The 26,984-nt window shown below is 41.1% G+C and overlaps 1 protein-coding gene across 2 annotated transcripts in view; it reads left to right on the top strand.

Annotated features, from left to right (window-relative positions):
• Positions 1-26,984, top strand: part of CNTNAP4 (contactin associated protein-like 4) — a 329,264-nt gene that overhangs the window by 229,066 nt on the left and 73,214 nt on the right. For both annotated transcript variants that reach the window (XM_006888821.1, XM_006888820.1), the window contains 2 exons: positions 15,186-15,383; positions 24,891-25,047. In XM_006888821.1, coding sequence (XP_006888883.1) covers positions 15,186-15,383; positions 24,891-25,047 — 355 coding nt within the window. The remainder of the gene's footprint in view (positions 1-15,185; positions 15,384-24,890; positions 25,048-26,984) is intronic.

The following is a 26,984-nucleotide window of genomic DNA, read 5'->3' as shown; positions in this document are numbered from 1 at the left end:
TCCCTAGCATTTTTCTTTTCTTCTTCTTTTCCTCCACCCCCCCGCCCCGTCTCCTCTTCCTCATCCCCATATGGTCAGTCATGCATTTCCTCTTCTGAGTTGTTAATTGTGATACACATTTTATCCATTTGTCCACTTGTTCCACGTGGATCCTTCTTTCTGCTGATCCCTTACCCTGTTCATTGTCCATCTGTTCTATTTCTGCTCTCTCATTGCTCCATGCCACAGTCACCCTCCTATTTTCCCAGTAGAGGTCTTCTACAGTATCTGCCCTTTTGTGACTGAGTCATTTCATTCAACATAATGCTCTCTAGATCTGTCTGTGCTGTGCAGTGTTTCATGAGTACTTCATTATTACTCAGTGTTGCATAGTATTCCAGTGTGTAAATTTACCACAGTTTCTGTATTCATTTGTTTGTTCATGGGCCGTTGGACTGCTTCTCCCTCTTTGCTATTGTGAATAGTGCTGCAGTAACCACAGGTGTATGTACATCTGTTTGTGTCTCAGCTCTCATTTCCTCGAAGTATATTCCTCGTAGTAGAATAGCTGGGTCAAATGGGATTTCATTTTTTTACCTTTTTGAGAAAACTCCAACCTGACTATCAGTCTTTGAAACCTAAATCTTTTCTCCATTTATCGTGATGTTGTATATTGGCCCCGTTGTGAGGATGTGTTTGTTTGTTTTTTATGCTCAAGTATAATGCAGACTGAAGGCTTTAGTCTTTGATCATCATGAATAAGTGTTTCAAGTCTTCACTTTAGCAAGGAAGGTGGCGTGTATCACAGAGCAATAATGAATCTTCCTCCAGTCCTATACCATACGCTTCTTCTTACAGTACCGCTTTTCAGATTATTTGCTTAGCATGCAAGATGAATGAGTAGGGTGAACAAATACAACCCTCACACACACTTCTCCTGATTGTGTGTGTATAATAATAAAGGTTTCTAATTTGTGCTGAAACACAAATACTAGTGATTTCTCTGAGTAGATTGAAACACATGAAAGCTTGGAACAACCTTTATTATTTAAGTTTGTGTAAATAGAAAACTTATTTATTCTTGAATTATTTACTTACATAAATTTACATAAGATTTAATCAGCACAGAAAATGAAGTGGATTATATTCAGCCTCTGTTTATAAAAAAATAAAGAAAATGTAATAATTTGCAAATGGAAGGGAAAGGGTATCCATGAAAAACCAATAGAAGATATCACAATTTTTGGTGAAATATTGAAAACTTCCTCCTGCATATCAGTAATCATGCAAGGATATTTCTGTTCACCACTGTGTTGAAAGCTTTCACTAGCACAATAATACAAGAAAAGGTTATTAATGAGAGATAGATAGATACAGTGAAAATTCCCATAATTTATAGATGACCTGATTATGTATTAAAACTGTCCTAAGTAATAAAACTATTAAAATTTAGAAGGTCACTGGTTATAAAATTAATATAAAGTTAAAGTTGGTTCTGGGTACCAGCAAAAAACAATTAAAAAAATAAAATTCTAAACTATTCCATTTTCAGTAGTATTAAAAAAATCTCAAAAACATAGGAATAACTTTAGTGAAAAATGCTCAAGTCTTCCATTAAGATAAAAATCAATGTGCTTGAGAGAAATTAAATTCCTAAACATAAGACTTTGACTGATTAGCTCTATGTTGTATAAATGACAGTTCTTCCCAACGAGATGTTGATTTAGTGCAAACCTGAGTTAAATTCCAACAGAGCTTTTGATTGATAATTGGTTGGTTGGTTGGTTGGTTTTGGTGAAAATTGGCAAATGGATTTTAAAATTTATGAGCATATACAAAAAGAACTAGAAAAACCAAATCAATGTTGAAGAGCAAAGTTAGAAGATTTAACTGTGTCAGAGACAAATACATTCTACAAATAGTCTAAGCAAAATAATATGGGCTGTTGTGGTTTTTTTATCCCAGAAGGAAAAACAAATAGACCAATGAGGACAGGGGGACAGAGAGATTTATTTCATCAGCACACACACAAATTCCAGCTGAATTGTACTGTCTAAGATGGAAGAATTAGAAACCCTAGTTTAAAGGAGACACAATCAATGAGATTAAATTAATTTGGGTACATTAAATTAAAAATTTCTATTCAATTAGATGTTCAGTTTTACAATTTCACTTACCGCATTTCAAGTGCTTGATGGCCATTTGTTGCTAGGAGTGCATGTCTCGATCAATGCAAATGTGGAACATTTCCATCATTAAATGAAGGTACTGTGATGCTATGTTTGGAAGTCAAAGTCTTAGGCAGCAGAAGAGGATAATGGTATACTGTAGCAGGAGGTGATTGGAAGTGGATTTACTTCTTAAAATTTCTACTTTAAAAAGACTAAACTGAGCAAGTGACATTCGATGTAATGCTTGAAGAACCAGATACTTGAATATTTGGGGTAAGAACCTTCCAGGCAGAGGAAGGCATATGTCAGGGTCTACGATGGGAACGTTCCAGGTGTGTTTAGGAGACAACAGCAAGTCTAGTGTGAATGGAGTCACTCGGGTAAGGGTAATGTAGTGGAATCGAGTGGGGAGAGTGGAAAGGCATTGGAGATCTTATGGAAAATTCTTAAGTCTTTTTAGTTGTTTCTGTGTTGGGAAACTCCTATCTAGGTGTGAGCTAGAAAAGAGAGAGAAACTGAAGGAAGCCATTGCAAGTCAGAAAAGAGTTCAGGCAAAAGTTAATGATAGTCACTTGCCTCAAATAATAGCAATACAAGTGGGGATGGGTTAGTCGTGTTTACTGTTTCCTGTATGAGCCAATGAAAGTATCAACATAGTTTGTGTTAAACAACTGGAGTGGTCGAGTTTTACCATTGTTAGAGTTTTGATAGAAGATGAAGACTTGAGGGGAGAGACCAGGAGTTCAGACGTTGAGTATGTAGTTGAATGTGGGAACTAGGGTTGCTTTCTACTTGTAGTCTCTGAATGATGATGGGGTCCCATTCTGCTGACTCCATCATAAGACTATTCCAATGTTAAGTTGAATAGCTCATTTTTGAAGGTTTCATAACCTATTATCATCTTTCTTTAGAAATCCTACCTTTATTTGCCTCAGAGTTGGAGACATTACGTATAAATTTACAGATGTATTTTAATACATATATTATTAATGATAAAACAAATCACAAGACAGATTGTCTTAACTGTGGCTTGCTGTAAGTGGAATATGCCATAAGTCAGACACAGCATTTAATTATGTATAATCCTAAACACTGCAGGCTAGTAGTAAAACCTGGCAGCAGAATTTTTTAGTAGGGAGAAGAAGTTACTAGAAAAGATGTCTTTAGGGATGACATGAGGTTTTAAAGATATTTAGAGTGAAAGAACAAATTCCAAAATACCCTGAACTAAAAAAATCCAAACTCATTGCAGTCAAATCAGAACTGACTCATAGCTGGCCCTTTAGCAAATGACTCTTCCTGCTGAGGTTGTAAATCACATGAGAGGAGACAGCACCTCTCTCTTCCTTGGAGCCAGCTGCTTGTTGATTTGAACTGTTGACCTTGGAGTTGGCAGTGTAACTCCCTACCCATTAGGTTCCATTAGTTAATGAACTAGAACTCATTGTTTGTTGTTGTGTGCCATTAAGTAGGAATCAATGCATAGCTGACCCGCTAGTGGGTTTTGAGAGACCGTGAATTGCATGGGAGGAGATTGCCCATCCTTCTCCCATGGAGCACATGGTGGCTTCAAACCCTGTGCCACTGAGAATACAACACAGCTTCTTTCCACTCAGTCACCAGTGCTCCTCACCTGAACTAGAACTAGGGTTGTGAAATGAAACCAAATAGAGGTAGGTCAGGGGACCAGACCACCAAGACAGGAAGTAATTAATGTGCAGAGATCCAAGGTGGTTCAGTAAAGACTAATAAAGAATTGTTGACAAAATAGGACATTCAGGAAATGTAGCTACATCAGCTGTTGAGAACAAAAAGACACAGATACAAAGCCAAGAAATGGCTAACTACTTCCAGGAACTCTGAAACAAATATTGCAACAAAAGTGACACCTCAGAGCATAACAATCCGGTATGAACAAGACACATTGCAGAAAGAAAGTCTCTTTATTGATCTGCTTTTGCAAATGAGGAAACCAGGGCTCGGGATGTTCATTGTCACAGACTATTGAATTATATTAGGGACAGAGTGTGACTAAAACTTTGGTGTCTTTTCTCTCACCTTGAAAGTTTCCACCAACTAGAAAATGTTACCTTCAATTATTGTCTCATCGCCTTTAGCCCCTGACATAGCTCCTATGTCTATAAATCAAGTAGAACGATTGTGAAAGCCAGCTAAGTGCTGAGAAAGCAAATGTGTAGCTTTAAAAAAATCTGTTTATTAGTTAAGAATTAGTAGTGAACAAATAATCCTGTATGTGTGTCAATGCCTCTAAGTACCAAAAACTAAAATACACACACACAAATATCTCGTTTTGAGTGGATGCATTTTAAACCTTGTTAAAAAAGAAAACTCCTTTCTAAGCAGAGTATTCTAAATGTCATTTTAACGTAATCATACAGGATCATGTGAATCGCAGGGACTGTTGTTATTGTTGTAAGGTGTATAATAATGAGCAGTCGTTCATTGCTTTTGTCCCTTTAAAGAGATATTTCTAATTTTAGAAACTTTCTCATGCTCAGACATTGTGTTGTATAGATAATTGTTTGTTTACTGTAAAGTGTCCAGTGTGGAATGGAATTTCACAATTTGCCACTGCATCTCTGCGAAATTTAGATTCCCACAGATACAACCTGAATTGATAGAAAATTTGATTCTAAAAATGAAATAGTCTCGAAATTGATAACTATTGCTAATCACCAGATAAATACTGTATAATGTAAGCTTTGTCTGTGTCTAAATAGATGAAAGAGCTCTGTTGCATAGTCTTTAGGGAGGTGGACTGCTAGCCCACAAGTCACACCTCTGTGTTGGTTGGAATTCACCAGCGAGTCTATAGGAGAAAGATGGGCAGTCTCCTCCTAAGTGATTTACAGCCCCCCAAAAACCTGATAGGGAGTCAGTTATGAGTAGAATTCTACTCAGAGACAACGACTGAGAGTCAGGGATCTATAGATCAGAATATTATATATGGATGTGTGTATAGGTCTTTTTCTCTCTATGCATCTATTTGTCTATCTTGGGAAAAGTGCAGCCAGAATGCTCCTGGGAGGCAAAGATGGCAAAGCCCATCTCTCATACTTGGGACATGTAGCTAAGCAATGCTATTCCTTAGAAAGGGACATCGTGCTTGGAAAGCTGGAGGGTCAGTGAAGGAGAGGAAGAGCCCCAATGAGATAGACTGACACAGTGACTTCAGCGACGAGAGATGGCGCAGGGTAGGGCAGGGTTCAGGGTGGCTGATCATTGCATCCCTATGAGTCCTACTCGACTCAATAGCACCTAACAACAACTATCTATGTTGATATCTGTTGAGAGAAATGGATAGAAGGGGGAGAGAAACCAATTCAATGACTCTATAAGAAGATGAATAGTAGCTTTCAAGCTTTTGAAGAGATGAAACCCCATAGTCTATGTCCATCCCTTTCTCTTGCAGCACTCCAAGACTTGTGGATTTAATTTCATGGACTTAAGTCTAGAATCAGAGGCCTGGAGCTCTGTACTATTATCAGTTACCCCACAAGGTTCTGAGATAGGGACTCCTTGGATCTGCCTTTGGGAAGGATGTCCACGATATTGTTGAATCACTTCCCACTTACAGAGAACCCTACGTGTGTATCAGCGTAGAGCTTTGAGTGGCTGTGACTTTTCAAAAGCAGATCTCCAGGTCTTTGTTCTGAGATGCCTCTGGGGACACTCGAACCTTCAGCCTTTTACTTCACAGTCTAGTGTGTTGACCTTTGAGCCACTTAGAGACTGCTTCGTTTTAGTTTAGAGATTTCAATAGTGATCAAGTCATTCTTAACAGATCTATGAGGGCATATGTCTAATGGGATTATTTAAATGCAGCCTGTTTCTAGCAAGATTTGCTCCAGAAAGCTTCGTCGCTCACCTCCACACTTCTCTTGACACAGCACTTCCCACCTGCTCCCGCAGCCTTGATCACATCCATCACCCTCAGCTATTAAGCAGGAGCCTTGGCGGGCTGTGCGGTCATACTGCTTAAGCAGCATGTTTTCCCCTTACACTGTTATCACACGCACACGGAGCAGCAGCCTGAGATAAATCAACTCCTTAATTACCCAGTTGCTTATATACAATTCGCATTATTAGAAATCTCTTCAGGGAGAGAGATACCGGTAGATTCAGACCATCATTCTATTTTTTTGGTGGATTTGGGAAAATTTCATCGCTTTTTCTGCCCACATCAGCTATCTCTACTTTCTCATAGCCCCCTGCCCCCTTACCCTAATGACTTTTTTTTGCATTTGTTAAAGGATCACTTTCAAATACAGAGTAAACACATCACCTCATAGTGATTGAAATGTGAAACCTATCTAACACTTCGTTAGCACTTTGCTTAATGTATTATTAAAGAGTTAGCGTCAAAGGAGAATCTGAAGAACAGAAGCATCTATACATTAAAACCCAAACAAACGCACTGCTGTCCAGTGGTGGTGATTCATGGGGACCTCGAAGAACAGTGCAAAACTGTCCAGAAAAGCTTCCAAAGCCCATCTTTACCGAAGCAGATTGCCACATCTCTCCTTCAGGGCGGCGGGTGGGTTTATACCATTGATCTTCCAGCAGACCAATGCCTAAACCACTATGCCGCCAAGGCTCTACACATTAAGGCGTTCTTGGAGTTTAGTCCACAGTGAATCACATTGTTATCCCAAAGGGTTTTCATCTCTGGTAGTTCCATTTCACCAGCGACTCTGGAAAAACGTGGATTGTCTCATCCCATTATGGCTTGTTCTTAGGTGCCATTGAGTCGAGTATGACCCACAACGACTCCAAGAACAACAGATGTGAACCCTGTCCTATCCTGGGCCATCCTCATAATCTCTGACACACGTGAGTTCATTGCTGCGGTCATTGTCTAGCCGCCTGGTTGAGGGTCTTTCTCTCCTTCCACCTTTCCAAGCACGATGTCCTTTCCTAAGGAACAACCTCTCTTAGCAGCTTGCCTATAGTATATGACATATCATCTTTGCCTCCAAGAAGCAGCACTCTGGCCGCACTTTCTCCAAAAACATATCTGTTTGTTCTTCTGGCAGGCCGTCAGATGGACTTCTTCAATAATCTTCTCCAAAACCACAACTCAAGGGCATCACTTCTTCTGTCATGCTTATTTACTGCCCGTCTCTCAGGTGCATAGCAAGTGATTGAAAAGACTGTGGCCCTAATCAGGTGTACCTAAGTCCTCAAACTGATATCATTGCTCCTTAATAATTTGCAAACATCCCTGACTGCAAGCTTTCCCAGTGCAATTCTCCTCCTGACCTCCATATTGCCAGTCCCAAGTGTATTGACCGTGAATCCAAGCAGGATAAAGTTGTTGACTTTTTCAATCTGTCCTCCATCTATTATGATGCTACCTATGATCTAGTGGTGAGAAATTTTATTTTCTTGATGTTGCGATGTAATTGATATGGAAAGCTGTAGTCTTTGGTCTTCTGCAGTAAGCGCTTCAGGTCCTCCTCACTTTTAGCAAGCAAGGTTGTGTCATCTGCATCATGAAGACTAGTGAGGATTTAAGGATATTAAAAGGATTGTGCAAAAGGAGATAAGAGCCACTTCTTGCACGTCGTTGTTAGGTCCTTGCTAACTGATTCCCACTCTTACCCACCGTGCGTGCAACTGAATGAAGCATGACGTCCTGTGCCAGCCTCACATTAACGACTGTGCCGGGACCCGTTCTTGCAGCTACTACGTTAATCCATCTCATTGAGGCGCTTCCTCTTTTTCAATGATCCTCTGCTTTGCTAAGTCTGATGTGCATCTTCTGGAGGGGAAATATTTTCTTCTCTTTAGAAAAGAGTTGAAAAGGAGTAGTACAGATGGCTGATGAGTTCAACTGCTAACTGAAATGCTGTTGGTTTGAACCCATCCAGAGACATCTGGATGAAAGACTTACCGGTGATCTTCCAAAAATCATGTTGTTGTTGTTGTTGTTGTGTGCCCTTGAGTCAACTATGACTCTTAGCAGCTCTACGAACATTAGACCTGAACCCTGCCCTATCCCGAGCTGTCCTCCGCATCTCTGATATTCTTGAGCCCATTGTCACGGTCACTGTGTCAATCTGTCTTGTTGAGGGTGTCCTCTCGTATGCTGACACTCCACCCTTCTGAAAATCATAGCTGTTGGAAACACTGTGGATCCCAGTTCTACTCTGACACACGAGGAGCAGCCAAGAGTCTGAACTGACTTGCTGGCAATGGTTTAGAGTCTTTCCCCAGCTTCCCTGCCCAGTGCAGACTCTTCTGCTTGTCCAGCCTCCACACCACTGGTAGTGGAAAGAATGACGTGTTGGAAAGAGACAATGCCTTGCTTTCTAAGCTAAAAAAATCTGGCAACTCAAGCTGGAGGATGAGTAAATATAAATATGTCTTGGGAGTTAGAAATAGTGAATGACTCTGGAGAGATTTAAAGGCTTATCTCCACCAGAAATATTTGCTTACATTCTAAGAGTCATAAAATCCTAAAGGCCTACCCCTCCTCTCCTCAGAGAAGATTTGTAGCATTCCAGAGCCAAAGTCTTTCTCTGTCTTTTTGAGGGAAAGGAGGTGGGGGGTTGGTGGAGGGGAAGAGGAGAGGAGATGGGGAAGGGAGGATGAGAAGGCGTGTTAGTCACTCTCTAAACTCCAGGGCTCCTAGCTGTGAGCTTCCTTCCCCGTATCATAACCACACACCCACATGCATCTGGTTTTTCAGAATCCATTTCTGTGAATGAGTGGTCCCTGACCTTCAGGTCTGTGTTTCTGTTAGTGTAGATCTATCTACTGAAATGTCATCCCATACTTTGGGCCTGTTGTCAGGCATTCCTGGGGAAGGAACATCATGCTGGGAAAGGTGGAGGGTCAGTGAAGAAGACGAAAGTCCCTCTGTGTGATATATTGAAACAGTGATTGCAACAATGGGTTCTAAGCACAGCTGAGATTGTGAAAATCATACAAGACTGGATAATGTGCATTGGGTCTCCTTGATTCAAAATCAAGTTTCAGCATCTTCCATCGAGTTACCTTGCCAATTATGACAATTCCATGAACAATGGAGTACAGTCTTGAAACCTCCTCAGGATTGATTTCCTTCACACTGTTGGCTGAATTTCAAAAGTACATTGTCATATTTTTCTTCCTAGTTCTTCCTGGTCTGGACACTACAGAAATTCATTCACATTTCAACGTGGAAGCCTCCACTGATGATAAGTGGTGGCTGAACTTGAGGTGCACTGACTGGGAATGAATCTCAGTCTCTAGAACAGAAAACAAGAATCTACTGAGTCACTAAGCCCTCATCTCTTTCTCTGTATTTCCATCTGATCTGTCCCAGGCTACCTTGATAGATTTCAAATAGGGCAACATCTCTTATCCTTCGTGGTTGTAGGAACTTAGTCTTACCTGTCCCTTCGTGCATTTTCAGAGGCAGTAAAGCACACAGGAAGAATGGCCCATCGTTCACCGTCAGAGCAGCTGGTGGATTCGAGCCATGTGACTTTGAGTTGGCAGTGCAGCTCCTAACCCCTCAGCAACCACAACTCCCTACATTGTACATGCTGTTGTTGTTGTGTGTCATCAAATCAGAACCTTCCAGTGGTTTTTCAGAGACAGTTAACCACACGGGAGGAGATTGCCCATTCTCCTCCCGTGGAACAGCTAATGGATTTGAACTGTGTGCCTTCAGGACTGCAGCATAGCTTCTTACCAGTGAGGCCACCCTGTGATTATCTACAATTATCTTGTAGTTGTCTACAGTTTACTGAGTTGTAAAAGCAGCGCACAGGCGATGAAGGACTCCCTGCCCCCTAGACCCAGAAAAGGGGAATTCTCAAGAAAGAACTCTAGTCTACATAACATGTAGTCCTCATCTGTATGTCTGTCCATTTGTTCCTTCCCTCATTTCTTCAACAAATGCTTGTTCTTGACATGTTTTGCCAAGCTTCATGCTATGGTGCTGCAGACACCATGGTTGATAAAACAAAAAGTGTTCCCATAGTGTTTATAGACTGATGGGAAAGATCAATACAGCCAATGACAAACTAGCTAATGAAAAATTGCCAAAAAAAAAAATCTGCCTCTTACAGTTCTTGTTTCTAAATGAATGATTGTAGAACCATCAGGAAGCACAATCACGTTTAAATAGTAAAAAGACTCTTAGTTAAGGGTCCTGAGAGCATACAGGATTTGAAACATGGCTGCAGGGGTATCACTGTTCACGATCTACTGTGATCATTTCATTCTTTCTTCATCACCCTTGGAGTCTCGATTGTGTGATCATGTGCTGTGTCTGTGCAATGCCCTACTTTGTGGCACGTCTCCTTAGAAAACAGAATCTCTTTAGAAGATGCTCTAATCCTTGACTTGTAGCATTTCCTAACTAACCCACCTACTGCTGTCCAGTTGATTCCAACTCAGAGAGACACTCCTTTTGGTCTCCATCTTTATGGGAGGAGACTGTCCATGTCCCTTGTACAGGTGACCAGTGGATTCAAACTGCTGACCTTTCAGTTATCAGTCCAACATGTTAAACATATGCTACTAAGGTTCCTTTTCCAAAGGAAGCATCTGTAATGACCTCACACACCATGGTCTTTAGTCTCTTGTTATTTTTGCTGTGTGTCACTGAGTCGATTTCAGCTCGTAATGTGACTCTGTGACCCACTAGTGGAAAAGCCCCAGCAGGTTTTCTAGGCTGGGATCATAATGGATTGGAAGCAGGAGTGGCATCCACTCCCTAAACAACACGCCTCCTGAAACTCTATGAACTTTGAGAAATGACGCTAGTTGTAGAAAAGCTTCAGGTCTTTTGTCCATAGGGTCGCTATGAGTCGTGCTCGACCCGACGGCAATCAATAACAAAAACACAATCATAATGGAAGCGTATCACCAAACCTTTCTACCAAAGAGGGGTTTCAAACTTCTGACCTTTCTGATAACAGTCAGGCACTCCATCACTTACCATCAGACTAACTTTAAACTTCTGGAAATCGAGATTGAATCAGATAGAATCTAAACATTTTAAATCTGTAATACAGTTGAGCGTTGTTCAGGGGTGTCGTCTGACATACTTTGGACATGTTGTAAGGAGAGACAGGTCTTTAGAGAGGGACATCATGCTGGGCAGAATAGAGGGACAGCGCAGGAGGGGAAGACCCTCTATGAGGTGGATTGATTCAGTGACTGGCGTAATCGGTATAGGTGTGTTAGAGGCATTGAGATTGGCACAGGATAGAGCACGGTTTAGGGCTGTTATACATAGGGTCGCTATGAGTCGCAAACGACTCGACGGCACATAACAACAACAACAGCAACAACAGTTGAGTGCTATTGAGTGCTACCACTTAATTTTCTAAATTTGGAGAGGCTCCAATTTTTCCTGCTTTCCTAAAGGGTACAAATCTACCACCCAGACCTGAGATGACTGCTGCGCTGTGCTGCTGTCCAGGTGCCCCTGGGCCATGGCCCAGGCGTCTCTGCTTCCTTTGGGTAAAAGGAATCACGCTACCAACCCAGAGGTGTAGCTTACGGCATACAACAGCCGCTCCACTTTCTTGTGCTCTTGTAGTGGAAATACCACAAGCTAACACTTTCGAAGATGAAGAAGTTATTTTCTTATAATCTGGGGCTAGATGTTCACATTCAGAGCACCAGCAATAGGGGAAGGCTCACTTTCTTGCAGCTCTACAGAAACACCTTGGTATCTTTTTCACTTCTGTTCCTTGATCATTTGGTGATCGCCCTGTGGCATCTGCCTTCCTCAATTTGCCTACTAATCTCTTCTTATGACTCAGAGGTGATTAGATTTGGGGACACATCTTATAATGATATGGCCTCATTAACCTACCATCGAAACTCTGTTCTCAAACAGGATTATGAACAACAGTATAGAAGTGGGAATTCCAATTTATAGAAAAAACACATTCAATCAATAACAATAACAATATTATGTGTTCTTTGAGGAAAGTAATTTAATGATAAGATCCTTGAAAAGCACAGCCATCCACTTGAAGGGACAGCAGAGGAGAGTCAGGAATAGGAATAATACATGGAATAAGTGACTTAATCGCCTCCATGGCAATTATCTGCTTCTTTAGCTATGTGGGCAGAATAATTTGACAGGGCTCAACTGCCATAATGGAACATTTTCATTAAAAATTTTGCAGAAGATTATTGAACAAAAGAGGGGAATGTAGGACAGAATTTCAACTTCTCATAGCCTTTAGATTTTCTGGAGCCACGGAAGCGGAATAACCCCCCTAAGTTGTTGCTGTGAGATAGTCTTAAACATTAAATAAGATGAGAAATATCCCTTGTAGTCTTCTTAAAATGATAGTTTAACTTATCTGGTAAAATATATCTATTTTATACACACACACACACACACAAACGTGTGTGTGTGTATATATATATATATATATATATATGTATATGATCATTTATATGTATTAGATAGTATTTAGTATATATAAATAAAATTTCGATATTTACATGATAATATAATTGTAATTATCTGGTGGCCTAGTGGACTCTAAACTTTGATAAATGGCGATGGTTGTGGAAGGGCTTCAGACCTTTTGTTCACAGGCTTGCTATGAGTCGCGCTCGACTCGGCGGCAAACAACGACGACAGTTACAATGGTAAGAAGCTGTACTACAATCCCAGAGGCACATGGTTTGAATCTACCTGAAAAAAAGATGACCACTTTTGTGTCATTTACTGCCTCTGAAAACCAATAGGGAGTCAGCTCTGGGTATGCTCCAAATCACTGGCAACAAGAGAGATGCAAATAAAAACCACTGTGAGATACCATTTCACTCCAGTAGCAGTGGCAAAGTTTAACAGGACAGAAAGTAATAAATGTTGTAGAAGATGTGGTGAGATAGGAACTCTTATACATTGTTGTTGGGATAGTAAAACGGCATAGCCACTCTGGAAGGAAGTTTAGTGTTTCCTCAAAAAGCTGAACATAGAAATTCCATACGCTCTGAATTTCGTATATTCCAGTCCTCAGAATATACACTGATAAAATGAGAACGGAGACACAAAAGGAGACCAGTACACTGGTTTTCATCCCAAGAACATGGAAATAGCCCAGATGCCCAAACACAATCAGATGGATAGAGAAATTATGGTCCATTCACACAATGGAATAAATGGAACACTGCCCAGTATGCAGGAGCAATGATTTTGTAAATCACTACCTAACTTTGGAGGAACTAGAGAACATTATGCTGTGTGAACTAACTCAGTCCCATAAGGACAAATACTGTATAAAACCCTTATTGTAGAATGAGTATGAGGATCCAAGCAGGGAGAAGGGTGGAAGCAGAAGGGTGAGGATGGGCAGGTGGTGGGTATTATTCATAGCATCTCTCAATTTGATGGGAGAGGGTAAAGGAAATAGGAATTAACTAGTGTAAAAACAATGTATTCGAACTTTGTAAATAAACCAGTATAAAATAAAATAAAAAAATAAGAAAAGATATTTTGATGTAGGAACATAGTGACCACAGCAACTAAAAAAAAGGTTGAAACGTTCGATTATCCAAAGGAAAGTATGTAATAAAAGTCACTGAAATATAGATGCAGAAACTGCTGCATTAGCCTATGCTTTGCTGTGTATATTCTCAACAATAGCAGCAACAAACTAAATAGATTATTTAAAAAAAATAGAGTTCTAAGGGAGCTGGAAAGGAGCAAGAAATATGAGTACCAGCCATTGCTTCGCAGCTAAAGAATGGTCTAAACATGGAAGGAAAGATTCTCATGTTTGCCCTCATCCCATGTAACACACTTCTTCATTTACAACACTGCTTGGCAAGGAGAAGACATGAGAATGCAGCTTCTCAAAGTGCACGTCCTTATTCTGATTTGTCGTTGGTCACTACCAGTGGATCAGCTGTGGTGGTTGCTATGTGTGATCTCTGTGGCTGGGAAGGAGCCCCGGTGGTGCTGTGGTTAAGGGCTGCTAATTGAAAAGACTGTGGTTGGAACTCACCAGCTACTCCACGGCACAGAGATATGCAGGTTTCCTTACATAGACAGAGCTCAGAGTCTTAGACCATCTCCTGTGGGGAACTTCTACTCTGTCCTACATGGTCTCCAAGAGTTGGAAGCTACTCGATGGCTATAGATTTGGTTTTGGTTTCTTGCCAGGAAAGTTAAAGGACAGATACAGGACACCTTTCTTCTACTACAAACATTGTGAGAATTTTATCCCATGAGAGTAATTTTGGTAGCCAATTTGCTAGGAATATTATCTATAACACAAACAAAAAAGATCTTAATTGTTTTGTGTGTCACAGCTGCCATGCTAAATGCAATGTTGGATATGTTCAGTTAAAGCAAGAGCTGTTATCTAACTGTAGAGGTCACATAGAACAAATAGGATGATTTTCACATTTTATTAACAGAGACATAGTTATATATTTATGATGTTGATAAAAGAAAAATGTATAAGGCACTAAATGCTTACTCTTGTTGGTAATGCAAGTGATGTTTAAAGGTATAAAAGTTATTGCTTACACTATACTATTGAAATAATTCCACTAATTCTAAAATGGACAGTTTTTTGGACATTGTAACATCTCCAAATACAGGATATTTTAACAATCCACAATGTCTTACACTTTAAATTGACAACATTTTCTTTTCTTTCTTGAGGGGATACAAAATAATAACACTTCTTTTTTTTTTCTAAAAAAGATGAGATACCGGATTTGATGAAATGAAATACATTACAGAAATTTAATCTGTTTTCTGAAATTTTTTTTTAACCCTCTGGCTAAATTGATCTGAAAAAGTAAAGTAAAATCAATGCACACACATGGTGATACTACAAATCTCAGGGAGAAAACATAGTTTAGCATAATTAAAATTTTTTAGAATTCCCATTTGTGTTGATTCTACCACGCAGAGAGGTTTGATGACTAGAAAAAAATTGCCTCAGATGAAAGGTGATTTTGATTTTCTTTATTTTAACTTTTACAGACTAGTGATGGTCTCCTCTCTTTCTTCCCCCATTTCTGCACAAGACACGGCATGGACCGTTATCCAACACAACGGTTCTGACTTAGCCAGAGTTCGAAGCGCTCATCCTGACAGCCCTTATGCTGGGTTTTTCGAGTATGGGGCCAGCATGGAGCAACTCCAGGCCACCGTCAACCTGGCAGAACACTGCGAACAGGAGCTCACTTACTACTGCAAGAAGTCCCGGCTGGTAAATAACCAAGGTGAGTCCAGGCCCGTCCACCTGGGGGCACGCAATGCTGGTCTTCATGCAACCAGCTCCCGTGGCTTTTCCTCCTGCCAAGACGGTGGCATGCCAGTCACCACCAAGGGCCCGTGATCCCTGTAGTCTCAACAAGTGAGTAATAGTCTGCAAGCCACAAAGATGCTTTTTGCCTGCAGAAAAGAACACAGTCCATTGACATTGAACTTCATTCAAAGCGTTGATTGCTTTCAGTCTTTTCCTGGCCTGAATCAGATAACTATGCAGTAAAGGGTTACTTCTGATACTTGACAAATGCTCAGTGTTCCTGTCTTAGAAAGGGCAAGTGACACATGCGATTTGTTTTATCCTAGAAAAGAGCTAATAAAAATATGGCTGTTTGCTGAAAGTGACTATTCCGTGTGATGCTATTCCATGGATTGTTGACAGTTAGCCTCTGGGGATAACTGAAAATTAGAATCGGCTGGGAGAAGCATAGTTCATCTAGAAGCTCAAGTCAGAATCAGGACACTATCTTCACTTTCTTTGGTGCTATTTTTAATCACTTGTTTTCTCCTAAAGTTCTGCTTTTAGTCTTCATATTTTCTCTACATTAAAATGCCTCATTCTGTCAGGATATCATTGTTCAGGTCTGGTACCACCTCTAGCACTTTCATCACATAATTCTTGAAATGACTTGAAAGAGCTTTGCGACAGACTCCCAGCTTCCTGTCTCTCTCCCAATCTTCTAACCATTCAGTACAAAACTCACTGAGAGTAATTTTTATAAAATAAAACATTGAAGAGACACCACTGCCATCTGGATGTGTTTCTACTTAAGAAATGCTATAGAAGAACATTGTGCTTGGTGAAGCAGAGGGTCATGGGAAAAGAGGAAGACCCTCAGTGAGATGGAGAAGAGGGCACAGTGGCCACCTTGGTGGGCTCAAGCCCAACAGCGGTTGCAGCATGGCACCTGCTTGCGCAGGGTTTCTGTAGGACATGGAATCACTAGGAGTCGAGGTGACCCCATTGTAACAGCTTTTCTGGAGCTCTTGATGACACACATTGTTAATGTTCTCAGTAATGGGGGGGGCACCCATAGCCTCCTTGTAAGAATTCCTGGCTTTCTACTTCCCAAAACAGCTGCCGAAAACCCGAGGAGCACAGGTCTTTCAGACACAAGTGAAGCCGCCATGAATTGGAGGCGGATTCCTAACAACTGGGGTTTTTGCGTCTTTCTATTGTCTGTGGGTGCAGTGCAGACACATCTGTTTGGAGATTAGAACTTAGTCTGGATCCCTCTCTATTGTTTCAGCCTTCAAATTATTCCCCAAAGCCCCATGTTCTAGCAGCAGGACTGAAGTGTGTTTTCCTTTAGTTAGAAATTGGAAAAGAGTCTTAGGTACCCACACAATAAACAAAACAAAACGAGCAAGCAAAACCCCACTGGCACGGAGCTGATTGTGGGTCATGGCCGGTCCATGTGCCATAGAGCAGAATGGCCCCAGAGGCTTTTCTTGGCTGTAACATTTATGGGCGGTAGCAGTGTATTTGGTAGGGGGTTGGGCTGCTGACTCAAACGTGGTGCCTCACTGGTGGTTCTAATCTACCAGCTGCTCTAAGAAAGATGGGCAGTCTTCTCCCATGCGACTGACTCAAACTAAACATCAAGCTGATAGCTGTGGAATTCGAGCCAGTTTATAACTGCTCCTAGAAATCAGACAGGACGAGGCTGCTCATCTTTCTTCTTCAGAGTGGCTCGTGGATTTGAACGCCCAGAGAGGTAGACGTACCACCTTTGGATTAGGAGCTTAGCCCCTATGCAATCAGAGCTCCTTCTTGTGTGGTTTACAGCTTCCAAAAACCTGCGCGAGGGTCAGCTCTGAGTCGGTTCTGATTCAACAGCAGTGAGCTCGAGTTTTGATTATTTATGGAAGCAACTGGCCAGGTGTTTCTCCAGGGTAACAGTTGGAGGAGTTCAAATCATCAAAGTGAATCTCAAAGCGTTGTGCCCCCCAAGGACTGACCTATACATAAAGAACACTTTATTCAAGATCACCTCCAGTTTTTGCTTTGAAAGGACCTACTGGCAAACTACTGAGAACTAGCCAGTTGATAAGGATGAAAGAAGAAGAATTGATGCCTTTGGGCTGCTGTGTTGGAGAAGAATACGGAAGATCCCATGGACTGCCAGAAGAACAAATAGATATATCTTGGACAAGGAGCAGCCAGAGTGTTCGCTGGAGGTGAGGATGATGACACTTCATCTCTCATACTTTGGGCAGGTTGCTAGGAAAGGCTATTCCCTGGAAAAGGACATTATGGCTGGAAAGGTTGGGGGGTGGTGAAGGAGAGGAAGACCCTCAAACAGATAGATTGACACAGTGACTGCAGCAGTGGTCTCCGGTGTGTCTGAGATTGTGGGGGTGGCCCAGGATAGGACAGGGTTGAGGTCTTTTGCTCATAGGGTCACAATGAGTCATGTTTGACTCGACAGCACCTAACACCACCAATCATGGCTTATTGGGTTAAGTGATTAGATCCTAACGGAAAGGTCGATGGTTTGAACCCATCAGACACTCCCCAGGAGAAGCACTGGTCTCCTGTGAAGGTTGACAGTCTTTAAATCCAGTGGGGCAGTTCTAATCTGACCTGTAGTTTTGTCAGGAGTCAGGACTGACTGGATGATGGTGGGCTTGGTTTCCTTGAGACATCTGGAGTTACAGAGAAAATGACAAGTCCAAAAAGAAATATATTTCCTATATGGCTACCCTCTGTTATATGCATCATATGTAAAATTTTGGAACTGTTGCTATAATATTTGGACTCCAATTTCCAAGGAAGCGTCTCTTCTATTTGCTCCTCTCCCACCTCGTGCAACCAGGCCGTGTTCCCACCTCTGCCTGAGTGCCTTCTCCTCCTCCCCACCTCCACCTCCTCCCCCACCTCCTCCTCCTCCACTTCCTCCTCCCTCACTTCCTCCTCATCTTTCTGTTCTTCTCATCATCCTCTTTCTAATCTTTCTCTTCCTCCTATTTTTTTTTCAAAATTTCCTCATTCCTACCTGTTCCTCTCTATGCCCTGTCCAATCTGTGGCCCATCTCATCTCTTGAAGCCACAACCCCAAGTGCGCATGGCTAGCAGACAGCTGTGGAAAGAACATAGGATTGTGAGATGTGGAAAAATCTAAGATAAATCTGTGTTCTGAGTCACCCGTTGACTTGGTAATGGATTTGGGTAGGTGACAGTGCTCTGATTTCGTTTTCGGTGACACGGGACCATAGTGCTGACCTTCTACGGTGCATGGTAAATAAGTGACACGAGGGGAGTCCTTAACCTCCCGGCTCTTTATTGCATTCTGGTTATAGTTAACCTACCCAACTGGTTGTGCGTTTATAGCTCGATAGTGACCTTGGGGTCTAAAATAAGACACTCAAGGCTGAAATGTTTTTCAAGATGATTATTGGATATAATGTTTGAAATAAGAAGGAAAATGAGTGATTTGGAGTAAAAGAAATAGATATTTAACCAGAGAGGTAAGAAAAAGATTCATTAAATAACTAGTTAGGTAATAACTAACTAAGACTAATTCAGTACCATCAAGTCTGAATTGGTTGACAGCTAGCCCCCCACTGACTGTAAATTTCACTGGGTGAGTTTTGCTCCCCCCACCCCCCGCCTTAGGGCTCTCAGTGGATTAGACCTGTCAGAGGGGCCTTTGGGTTAGGAGCACAACTCTCTACAAATTATGCCACCAGAGCTCCCCAATCACACCAGGAAAACGTCCCCAAGAGCTTAGCAGACCAACAATGCGCAAAATAAATGGGAATATATAGTATGTCCTTCCCCAGAGACTGACCCCTCCTCATCACTCCCCACCAAGATGGGTTGGCTCAGAGTCAGTTGGCATGGTAGGGACTGATCCCTCCTGATGAAGCCTCCACTAGGTGACACACTGAGTGAGTGAGAGAGAGTGTGGGTGGGTGTGGGTGTGGGTGTGAGAGAGAGAAAGAGCGAGAGGAAGAGAGCATGAGCAAGCCTGAGTGGAAGTGAGTACACTTTTGGTCTGAGCGGAGCTTGAGCTTCTACCCAGAGTGCTTTGTGAGCTGGCTTTCTAACCCCCAATCCCAAGCTATAGGCCAAGAGCAAGGAAGGCTCTTAAGGAGGGTTACAGAGATGATTGTACCAGAGTCATCATCCACCCAGAAGCAGAGCTGTTGGGGCTGGATGAGCTGCTTCAGCCTCCACCCCGAGGCCCTCTGGCTTTGGCATCCACTCGTTGTTTTCTTGGCATCCATTCATTTTTTTCTTGTGCACAGCCTCTCTCTCTGTCTCTCTCTACCTCGCTGCCACTGAGTTGGAACCAAAGCATAGCTGATCCTCCAGCAGGTTTCAGAGACTGGACATCACACAGGAGGAGACTGTCTTTCTCCTGAGGAGACACTGGGGGATTCAGGTCTCTAAGGCGGTGTGTGGCCTTTGAGTTGCCGGCTCGGCTCTCTCTGGACTCCACGGCCAGAGCTCCTGGAATACATGTACGATACAGTTTCGTGCTAACAGACGGCGTTCCAAGTTCCACACAAGCTCCCATTTACAGATAGGAGAGGTTGGAACACCAACATATCTTTTTTTTTTCATTGTCTTACTTTTTTCTTTACTGGTTTGCATACAACTATTTTTTATTTTTTGCATAAAACACATTGTGTTTCATGTACGTCGTGTTTTGTACAATCATTCATATATACTGTATTTTATAGACCTGTCTCTACCTGTGACAACCCTGCCTTTTCAAATCCTCATTGAATCTCTCCTATTCCTTCACACACACCCCCAATCTGACCCCTAAACTTGTGCTCTCCTAGTGACTTCTCCTCTTCCTCCTCTTCTTCTTTTTTTTTTGAATGTTACTGAAATTTCCATTTTCTGCTTCTGGACCTGCTCAGTGTAAGTTTCATAGAATGGCTAAAGTGATTAATCCTATCATAAGTGGTCTGAACTCTTTATTTGCATTTTCACACCCCAGAAGGGCAATACACATCATTAGTAAGCTATCCAGTCCCCCTGATGAGGTCACAGATACCTCACATTTAGATAGTCTTACCCGGGCATGTGGTGAAAGTCAAAGGCAATGGCTAGAGAAGCCATATCAGATAACCCATTGTAGTAGAATTATGTTAGCGATTTACCTTGTTTCTTGCAGATTGACACAATGATTTGGATGATGTGTTTCAGCACAGCAGAGGTTGGAGGGGGCTGGGGCACAGGGGCAGATACTCTGCCGTACATAGGTTCACCATGAGTTATCATCCTGACTGATCACTGATTCACCAGCACCTATAACCTACAAGACCAACATTGAACATCTGCCACAAAAGCTCTAACGAAGGTTCTAGGACAGAGGATGACGATAATGGTCAAATCCCCAGATATCTTTCGGAGAACGAGGCTCACAGTCATTGTGTAGGATAACTCAGCGATGGAAAAGAGCCTGGGGGAGGGGAAGGAGTACACACTTTGGAACTGAGGTCACAACCAGAAAGAAATGTGCACTTAAACGGGTTAAGTGTTAGCTTAAGGGAAGAATAGGAGCGTGGCATCAGGCAAATTAGAGTTTCAGTTTCAAGTGATAAGTTTTTTAAATGATACCGTAATTGTGGATGAGTAAAATGGAATGGATATGGAAATAAGTTTTTCACAAGCTGAGGTTCTGTGACTTAGCCAATATCAATGTAAATACTTCAGTCATTTAGGGGTTTTATTCTGTCAGCTGGAATAGTCTATCATTGTCACAGATTTTTTTTTTTTAACTTATTTTCTTCTGTTGTGTTGTGGTTTTTTTTTAATCAGAATCTAATTTCTTCTTGTTTTTCCAGAGTCTTTCTTACATTTTTGTAAAACCTTTACAGCCCTTTTATAAGTCTTGAATAGAGCCAAAGGTATTTTAAACCTTTAAAGCATCTGGTGGTTTCTATTAAATAGAGAAGACAAGAAATTTATTAACAGTTAAGGGCTGGGTATTTACAAATGATATGGATTTTCTCTCACACATGAAAACAGTGTTTTTACAGTCAATTGAAATGTATCTCTTTAAAGTTTCAGGTAGGTTTTCTTTCCATGTCATTAATATAAAACCCAAACCTCTTTGCTTTTGGATGGAGCCCCTCTCTTAGTGGTCCTCCGTTGCGTGTCTGAGGCTGCAGATGGTAATGAGAGGAGACTGCCCATCTTCCTCCCACCACCAGAGACATTCACTCTGTGGGTTGGCAGCACAGCTTACCGGGACGAGGCCATCAGAGCTTCCCAGTTAATAGGTTGTTGTTTTTGTTATGTGCCCTCGAGGTGGAACCAACCCATAGCTGGTCCTCTAGTGGGTTTTCAGAGGCTAGAAGTTGTATGGGAAGAGATTTCCCATCTTTCTCAGAAAGGAGAACAGCAAGTAGATTCGAACTGCCTACTTTTGGCTTGGCGGCCCAACTCCTTACCCACTAGGCCACCGGAGTTCCCTTCAATTAATACAATGGAGATGAAATTCACATTATTGATATGCACTGCATATCTCAAGCCTCTCACCAACTCCTATTTTTCCACAACTTTGGACTGGCAGGTGTGGTAATTCAGAGAGTGAAGCACTAGTGAAGGTCCCATCTGTTACTGAGTTATAACGATTGGTGGCATTTGTAAGCAAGGGAGACATTCTCACAAGTCCCAGAGTCTCAGCTAGGCTGACAGTGACATCTGAAGGGTCTGAGAGTTAACAGAAAAATTATCAGACCCGTTGGAGAGCAAATGGAGATTTCACGTCACGTCCAGTCTTCTCCTGCCTGGATTCTTGAATGACTTGAAGTTCTTCTCTCTGTCTTTTCTGTTTTTCAAAACTGATGGCCTGGGTAGCTTTCTTCCTTTTCTAGAAATCTTCGGCTAATTGCTCTGTTCATTCTTTGCTTTACTTCCCTGCCATCGACTTTATCTTTCACACTGGAAGAGACATCCCAACATCCGTCTAAGAAAAAGAGATGTGTTTGCCTGAAAGCAACTTTGTTTTGGGTGAAATACTTGCTTCAGGCATGGAAATTTCTCCGTGTTCTTCCTGTAGTCTTCAAATTAATAGTCAAGTCATTAAAGAGAAGTATAAAAATACCCATTTCCAAGCACATCTTAAATCATGGTGAGGGAGTGCCCTATCGTGCTCTGTTTAATACACAGCAAGTAGAGTTTCAGGCAATAAATGTATCGAGAAAAATAAGTGACTTCATATAACACTCTGTTACATTTTAATGGCCACTGCAGGATTTCAAATCCATTTTGCTTTGGTGTGCTGGCTACTCTAGTTTATATTTTAATGTCAACTTATTAAAAAAGTATTTTTAAAGAATTTACATCAGTTGGACAACTCTAAGTTTAAAAGGTGGCTACAGATCACTGACAGATGTCAATGGTTATCGTCTTGAATACGGATTATACCTCTACACAAAGAAAATACAGTTCCTCACAACTGGACTAATAAACATTTTAAAAAATGGAGAAAAGATTGGAGTTGCCAAACTTTTCATTTTGCTTGTCTCCACACTCGACAGATACAGAAGAGCGGTCAAGAAATCAAAGGACGGATTGTGTTGAGTAAGTCTTTTTTAAGACGCATTCCAGTGGCCATAATTAAAGCAAAAATGGCCCATCTAAATTCTAAGGTGCGCGTGATCCAAGCCATGGTATTTTCAACTGCTTCACAGGCATGGGCAAGTTTGACAGTGAATAAGGAAGACTAAAAGAAAACAAACAGGTTTGTCCTGGAAAGGGTTAAACTGGGTGGCTTCTTGGAGGCAAGGATTCTGAGGCTCCGTCTAACATACTTTGGACATGTTGTGAGGAGAGACCGGTCCTTGGAGAGGGACATCATGCTTGGTAGGGTGGAGGGACAGCGCAGGAGGGGAAGGCCCTCTATGAGGTGGATTGATTCAGTGACTGGGATAATTGGGATGGGTGTGTCGGAGACGGTGCGATTGGCACAGGACAGAGCAGAGGTTAGGGCTGTTGTACATAGGGTCACTATGAGTCGCAAGCGACTCGACGACACATAACAACAAAGAAGAACTGATGCCTTTGAATCCAGTCGCTGGTGAAGAAAATGGAATGTATCATGGACTGCCAAAGGAACAAACAAGTCTGTATTAGAAGAAGGGCAGCCCGACGACACCCTTACAGGAAAGGATGATGAGACTTCAATTCACATATTTTGGGTGTGTTATTGGGAGGGACCATTATGCGTCATGAACTAAAGGGTCGGTGAAAGAAAGGAACACCTCAGTGAGATGAACTGCTTGCAACAGTGGGCTTAAGGATAGTGGAGATTGTGACGATGGCATAGAATCAGACAGGAAGGGATCAGTTGTACGCAGATCCAGTGTAAGACAGAGTCAACTGGATGGCACCTACCAACAGCAAAAACAATATACTCAGCCATTAAGTACATTGAGATAAATCACTGAGCTTATACAAATTCTGTTTGTTTTTGGTCAAACATTCTTCTAAATGGTAATGCACTGGGTTGTCCATTTGCTGTACTCGTGGTTGCTGTGATGCTGAACACTGTGACACTGATGTGTCAAATGCAAGAATGGTTACCCATCGTGGACAGCGTTTGGTGGAGCTCCTCAATTAAAACAAGCTTGGAAACTACAACTACTTATCAGACATTATTGTGACAGCCATGAACCCGTTGCCCACCCTCCCCACCATGGTCACCCTGACCTCTGGCTCTGAGCCTTGTTCTGACCAAATCACAACGATGCGTATTTGGGGGTGGGTGGGTAAGGGGGTGTGTTGGGGAGGGATGGAACCATCTTTTTCTGTATTTTGTATTGTATGTTTTCTTCAACATGTAGCCATTCAGTATCTTGTCAATATAGTCAGGCGATAGAAAAACAAAACACCAAGCTTGGAAGCAGGGGTGGCATCCACTTCTGAAACAGCTTGCCTCCAGAAAACTTATGAACTTGGAGAGGCGATGAAAGTTATATAAGTGTTCAGGTCTTTTGTTCATATGAGTTCTCTATGACACAATGACATTAAACAACAACAACAATACTTTAATGGCCATTTCCTGATTTCAAGTCTGTTTTTGCTTTGGTGTTCCAATGACCCTGCTCAATAGTTTAGTGCAACCTATTAAAAATTATTGGAAAGTTTTCAGTGTGTTGTAAAGAGGGTAATTATGAGCCAGGTCAGCTTGATGGCACCTAACAACAATAACATAAACGGAACTACTCTCAATAAATTATTTAATGCCATACCTGAATTAAGTAACAGCTGTTGGTTTATGAACGACTAGAAGGAATGTGTATCAATCATCTAAGCCTCAGTATTAATTTTTAAAGTACTTTAGGGAACCATCATCCTGTTACAGTATTTAAAATTTTATAATCAAATCACCTTTTCTCTCTTTTTATTCTTTTCAGTGATTTGGGAAGAAGACGGGGCTGTGTTATTTTTGTTGAAGGTAGATGTCAAATTCCTTGCCTTTGTCTTTCAGATGGAAGCCCTCTCAGCTGGTGGGTTGGAAGAACCAATGAAATGCAAACTTACTGGGGAGGTTCTTTGCCTGATCCAAAAAAATGTACTTGTGGACTGGAAGGGAACTGCATTGATTCTCAATATCACTGCAACTGTGATGCTGACCGGAATGAATGGTGATTTTCTTACTCAAGATAATGTTTTTGCTACTGAAACATGTACAGGGAGGTAGATATAGAATAATCAAAGAGGAAATTACATGAATGTGAACATCTGGTTACCTGAGTTTTGTGTAATGGACTTTAATTAGGTCATGGCTATTTTAATTTTCTAATATGACAAAATAGCAACAATTTTATGTTTCTCTATGCATTAAAGTCGCTATCCTTCAGTTTAAAAATCAAGTGTAGTTGGACATTCCATTACTCACAAAATACAGTCAGAAATTAGCAAGGAGGGGAAAAGCCCTTCACTTCAAAAACTTCCTTATTAAACTTTTAAGCATATAAACTTAATTTCTAACAATTTTAACTTTTCAGCCAGTATATAAACGTGTAGTTTTTTGGTGGTGGGTTTTTTTTTTTTTTAAGGACAAGCATTGCCATAAAACACTAACATTCTTTGGGAAATCTATAAAATCAACCTTTCTCTCTTTTTATTCTTTTTAATGATTTGGGAAAAAAAGAATTATCTCGGGTAGACAGCAGAGGGCTATCAAGCAGATGTCATATTTCTTGCATTTGTCTTCGGATCATATTTTTTTAAATGAATCACTAACATTTTAGGGCTTTGAAAATGGAACTTAAAATAGGCTCCTAAGCATGAAAAGAGTCTTTTAATATATATGCTGTGTCTGAGCCTAGAGTTGGAATGTTGATTTTATTTGTTGTTAGTAAAGTGGAAATGTTTCTACATTTCCAAGTTCATTTTTCAACATACCATATGTCTACTTCACATCAATCAAAAACTAGGCATTCCTAGAAAAATATTGTTTTTAAATGTTAAGTCAATCTGGTTACGCATATGATTGTTTTGGTTACAGAATTCCCGCAAATAGTCCACTGCTAATTGGGCTCAAAATCTGAAATGCAGTTACATTTACTTACTTGGCAAACATTGAGGCTGTGCTATATTAACAAACACCCCCACATTCTCCAAACACACTGGTTGAAACCTCAGTAGAAACATGCTTGTTCTTTGATTGTATGTTTATCAAGAAGAATATTGTATTTCTAACCTACATTCTTTTTTTTTTTTTTCAAAAATCCTATTTTAAGGGACTTTTTCTTTTTGTCACATAAAAATGCCTACAGAGTAGTATTGAGTTTTTAAATGAGTGAAATGTTAATAGAAATGCTTAACAGAAGAAATAAAAAAAGAACTCTGACATATCACCAGTAGTTCTTCAGTGACTCCATAACATGTACTAATTTAAAACAAAAACAACAGTAGCAGTAACTAGTTTTTAAAAAAAATTTTTTTGAATCTTCTCTTGTTAAATTCAGCTATGGGAAGATGTGAAATGTTTGGGTTTTGCGGTTTGTTTTTGTTTTATTTAAACCTCTTGTTTAGAATCAAGAAGACCTCGGTGGAGGGCCCAAGTATTTAAGGCCAGGCCCTTGTCTCCCTTTTGGAGCCTGGGTAAAGCAGCCTGGACTCTGTTAGGTGCTGCTCTTGTTTTGGTTGAGGGTTGTTATGGAAGGTTAGGTTGCTTTTTTAATTCAAGCCTTTTGTTTAGAGTCAACAAGACCTCAGGGAGGGCCCATTGTTTTTATTGTTGATTGCCTTCCAGTCAAGCATGACTCACAGTGACCCTATGAACAAAAGGCCTGAAGCCCCTCTACGACTATCAACATTTATCAAAGTTCATAAGAGTTTCCACAGGCATGTTGTTTAGGAAATAGATGCTTTTCTTTTCTTTTTTTCAGGAACATTCTTCTAAGTCAGACAGCACTCTTCTGTCAGTTTGCTGTACCAAAGTAATCTGGGTTTGCTGTGATGCTGAACCTTGTGCCATTGGGGTGTCAAATGCCCTAAGGGCTGCCCATGGTGGCCAGTATTTGGAGCTCCCAGCTTAAGACAGGTTTGGAAGCAAGCGTGGCATCCTCTTCCT

This window comes from Elephantulus edwardii, unplaced genomic scaffold (assembly GCF_000299155.1).
Source record: "Elephantulus edwardii isolate Elephantulus edwardi_28Jun2011 unplaced genomic scaffold, EleEdw1.0 scaffold00072, whole genome shotgun sequence".
In the NCBI taxonomy this organism is placed as follows: Eukaryota; Metazoa; Chordata; class Mammalia; order Macroscelidea; family Macroscelididae; genus Elephantulus; species Elephantulus edwardii.
The sequence above is the reverse complement of the archived record's forward strand: the minus strand, read 5'-3'. Positions and strand labels throughout refer to the sequence as shown.